The sequence below is a fragment of the Trypanosoma equiperdum genome (assembly GCF_001457755.1).
Source record: "Trypanosoma equiperdum strain OVI genome assembly, contig: ctg_572, whole genome shotgun sequence".
NCBI lineage: Eukaryota > Euglenozoa > Kinetoplastea > Trypanosomatida > Trypanosomatidae > Trypanosoma > Trypanosoma equiperdum.
The window spans coordinates 4,601-8,630 of record NW_027124501.1 but is presented as its reverse complement, the minus strand read 5'-3'; the positions used below and the strand labels follow the sequence as shown (position 1 = coordinate 8,630).

The 4,030-nt window shown below is 42.4% G+C and overlaps 2 pseudogenes across 2 annotated transcripts in view; both read right to left on the bottom strand.

Annotated features, from left to right (window-relative positions):
- The window catches only part of TEOVI_000260700:pseudogene, a 1,660-nt pseudogene extending 516 nt beyond the window's left edge, over positions 1-1,144 (bottom strand). Inside the window, 4 exon segments of the mRNA in view lie at positions 1-353; positions 356-373; positions 376-819; positions 821-1,144. The exon segment at positions 1-353 is cut by the window's left edge and continues 25 nt beyond it. Of these exon segments, the coding sequence occupies positions 1-353; positions 356-373; positions 376-819; positions 821-1,144 (1,139 nt within the window).
- A 2,537-nt stretch (positions 1,145-3,681) lies between these two features.
- TEOVI_000260600:pseudogene overlaps positions 3,682-4,030 on the bottom strand; it is a 502-nt pseudogene continuing 153 nt past the window's right edge. Inside the window, 3 exon segments of the mRNA in view lie at positions 3,682-3,747; positions 3,749-3,865; positions 3,868-4,029. Coding sequence covers positions 3,682-3,747; positions 3,749-3,865; positions 3,868-4,029 — 345 coding nt within the window.

Below are 4,030 nucleotides of genomic sequence, written 5' to 3'. Positions count from 1 at the left end.
GCTATATGCTTTCCAGGTTTGAGTAAATCAGCGTAGTCTATGCAAATCCCTTTGCTTGCTGTTTTTAAGTCGTTTCCGTCGCTCGCGTCGCATAGTGTTTCTGCCGTTCCTGCTACATTGTAAGCGCTGAATAAAGATCTGTGTTTTCCGGTATGCGGGTTGGCATCTCAGAGGGCGCCTTTGGATATCCAGTTAGTCCATAGGTCTGTGTGAAATCTGCTTATCGCCAGCGCTATTTTAGCGGCCGTTAGTTCTGCTTCTGCCTCCTTTACAGCTGTTTCACACCAGGCGGCTAGGGCTTTGTATGCTTTTTGAGCTACCGCTCGTTGGCCTGAGCTTTTGCTGAAGTCTTCCAGACACTACCGGCTGCGTTCCGCACGCGTCTGTTTGTGTCGAGTTCGCGACGAAACACAGACAGAGCAGATCTGTTGCTAGAGCCTTCCCGGCGCGTGCTGCTGTCTCTGTTTCTTTTTTGCACGTATCTGCCCTGTTTGTTGAGTCCTCCCAAGGGAATTGCTTGTCTGTTGGTTGTGCAAACGCTGCATCTTGTTCAGTGAGCGAGTTTATTGTTGTTGCTTCTCCGCTGCCGTAGAGAGCGGTTCGTAACGCTTTTCGTGTTTGATGTCTTGTTGCTGTTATTGTAGTGTCTAATTTGGTTACTACGGTATTGATCTTTTCTGCTTCGGTTGCCAGTTTCGCAAGTTTTGGCTTAATCATTTTCCGTTTGCTTTCACTGAGTGGAATGCCGTAGTCCGCGTTGAATGCCTTCAGTTTTTCGCTGTTGTCTTGCAGGTCGTTGTAGTCTTTGATGATGGTGTCACGTGGTTTGCTTTCTATCCCGGCAAAAAGTTTTTTTGATTGAACTTCTCTCTTCCTGCAACTTGGCGGCTGTGCCTTACTTTACCTTTGCTTTTAGAGCCTCAGTCACTTGGGGCTCCGCCGTTGTTAAATTTAGGTTGATTATTTTTGCTGGGATAGGTTTCATTCTGCTCTTGGCAGTTTCTGCTTGGTTAGCTGGCTCGATTGCTGCCATTTTTTATTCAGGTTGAACTGTTGTCAAAAGTTTGTAAATTACACAGAGATTTCTGAACTCTTTGGAATTCTCTCAGGCGCTGTTCGCAGATACCAATGTGAAAATTGCGATGAGAACCAGCTTCGCAAACAACTTCGCCAGTATTTGTGAGTGCATTTTGCTGCTTGCATGACAGTAAATTGTGGAGAGTTTAAACTATACAAATTCTGCGTAACATATGAGGTGAAACGAATTGTTTCTAGCTTCAGTTTCTGTGGTGTTGAAGAGGTCTTAAAAACAGCACTCAGTTAAGCCAAATAATTATTTATTTTTGAATCTAACCTATGGCATTATATATCTTTATCTGAAAACACTTAATATTTATGGTTCTTAATCGCTTATATCATATGCCAAATTTCTCACCTTGTTCTCACTTTAAATAACCGAGTAATTCTGCTTCTACAGAACGCAATTGATCTCGCATTTTGTTTGGAATCATATGGAAATAATTTTAGTCAAAGGCGTTTGGAAATGGGTAATTTTTGGCCAGAAAGAGCCCTTTTTAGTTTTTACTTAGGGCAAAGTTCATATTGCGGCTTAAAAACATATTTTCATGAATTACTCGCTTTTGTAAAGGTCTAAATGCCTTTCAAAAATACAAATACGGAATTAGAAGAGTATCAGCATAAACTTTCTACTACTCATATAAAGCTGCTCCATTGGTTTATATACGCGCTTTATTCAGTAATATCTAAGTTATTACTCTTTTACTGTCAAGGATAATCTATTAGTATTTATTGTTTTAATATTACCCTCCAAGTAATATTATATTGTTTCTCACAAATGTTAGCCATTACTATAATTAATAAGAAAAAGACATTGATGACACCTCGCTTTTACGCAATACCTCCTCTCTGTTTCTTCTCTTTCCTCTCCAAAACTTGGAATTAGAATCCGTCATCAGCATAAAAATTATAGTTCGCATCATCACAGCTGTTAAAACTATTCCCTTCTTTGCCAAATACACAACAGCACTGTCTCATTTGCCTCACTTGATGTATTATTTTCTTCTGCTTTGTGCTGTACTGTCATTTCACCCAGTGATGTATCTCCTCCTTTTTATTTTATACTTCTCTTTCTTTTACTGTGAGCAATGTAGAAATGAAAATTCCCACTTGCACTGTTTTTCCCCTTCCTCAACACCTTGTCTATAATGATTGGCATACTCGTTTTTGTGTTTCAAACAGTACATATTCCGGGTGACGTCGGCCACCTCATCGTGGTTCCAGATGCTAGTACTCCGTCCAGGAGGAAGCCAAGTGCCCGCATTAAAACAGATCCAACAGGATTGTGGCGTGCAACAGACTTTTGGCTATCAGAGAAGGAGCAAACAGAACATCGGCACTCTGAGGTGAAGAAATATATTATACTGCCCTCTGCATGTGCGAGCGTGCCTCCATTGGGACACATAGGCTTTTACTCTTCTTAGCAGAGATGTGAAACAGAATTCCGGTCCCGGCATTCGTGAAGCGCAATGGATCACCGGGACGTTTTGTCAAGTAAAGCGACTTGCCTCGGAGAGGCGGCATCAAGAGGACCACGTACAATTCTGTCCATCGCAGCAGACTCACTTGGCAAAAGAAGAATGCTGTGCATTAAAAATCAGTATATATGAACACATGGGGATAGCACATTCTCTGCATGGTTGTGTGGTATCGATTTTACTAGGAGACGAGTGGGAGTCATCCAATGTCCGAAGGAAGAGGGACTGCCGGAAAGAGTCTCTGCAACACCGATGTAACAGCCGATCTAATGTTAACTATAAAATCAGCTTACTTCCCACAATAGCAAAATGCCACTACATCCACGCTTGAGAATCTTGAAATCTCAAAAGGATCACTGGTTATAGGATTCGATACCAACGCACATCATGAGTTATGGGACCCGCTTCGCCCGAATTATACAGCGGGAGAATGCACTGTGGGCTTTTGTCCACAAAATGATATCAAAATTGCAAATGATGGCACACCAAAGAGGAGAATGCCTCACACGGCAAACAGGTTGTCTCCCGAGGTTACAATGTACAGAGACTGCGAAGTGACAAGATTGGGGTCAAGCCTCAATCCAGATAGCAACCTCTACTGGATAACGCTTGAGGTGTGTATTGGCATAGGTGTTGAAACGATCGCTATCACAAAGCCACGAAGAGCGTTGTATGCTTGTAACAAAGAAAATTTGTGGGAGTTCGGGAGAGTGTGTCGTGCAACAATTTCAAAAAAATTAAGGAAGTTGAGAAAAAACGTTGGTGCCATGATTGAGGCAGTGACTAAAGGCATTTGCATAGCAGCAAAGAAAACAATACAGAAAGGTAAGGGAGTATCGTCACCATTATGGAAACAAGAACTGACATAACTGAACACAAAAATAAGGGATTGTACAGATGAGAAGCACAGAGTTGCCATTATATACAAGAGACGGAAGGTTCTCACTGAAAAGTACCTATAACGGTTGAAAATGTGTCGAAGATATCAGTGACAGATACAAAAAGTTGGAATTTAGTTAAATCCATATATGCACGGAAACCACTAACATATCCGGTTCTGGTAGTAAATGACCACCCTCTCACACGTAGACGGCAAGCTAATAAGCAAGCAGAGATGTAAAGAGAGAGCTGTTGACGAAAGCACCAGATGCTCTTCACATGAGTACACCATATCAAGTGAGCGGAAAATTCGCACCAATAACGATGGCAGCACTTGGGACAGCACTGAAGGAACTCTCTTCAGGCACTGCACCCTGTAGGGACGATATACATTGTAAACAGGTGAAGCAATTAGTACGCCGTAGAAAGAAATATGTGTCCTCAAACTCTTCCACTTTGCCCTACAGAGACACAGGGTGCCGGAGAAGTGGAAGCAGGGCGTTATCATCCCACTACTATAGCCCAACAAACAGACCAAGTGTGTGCTATCGTTCCGGACCATCATGCACACTGGCACCATCCGTAAAGTCATGGAT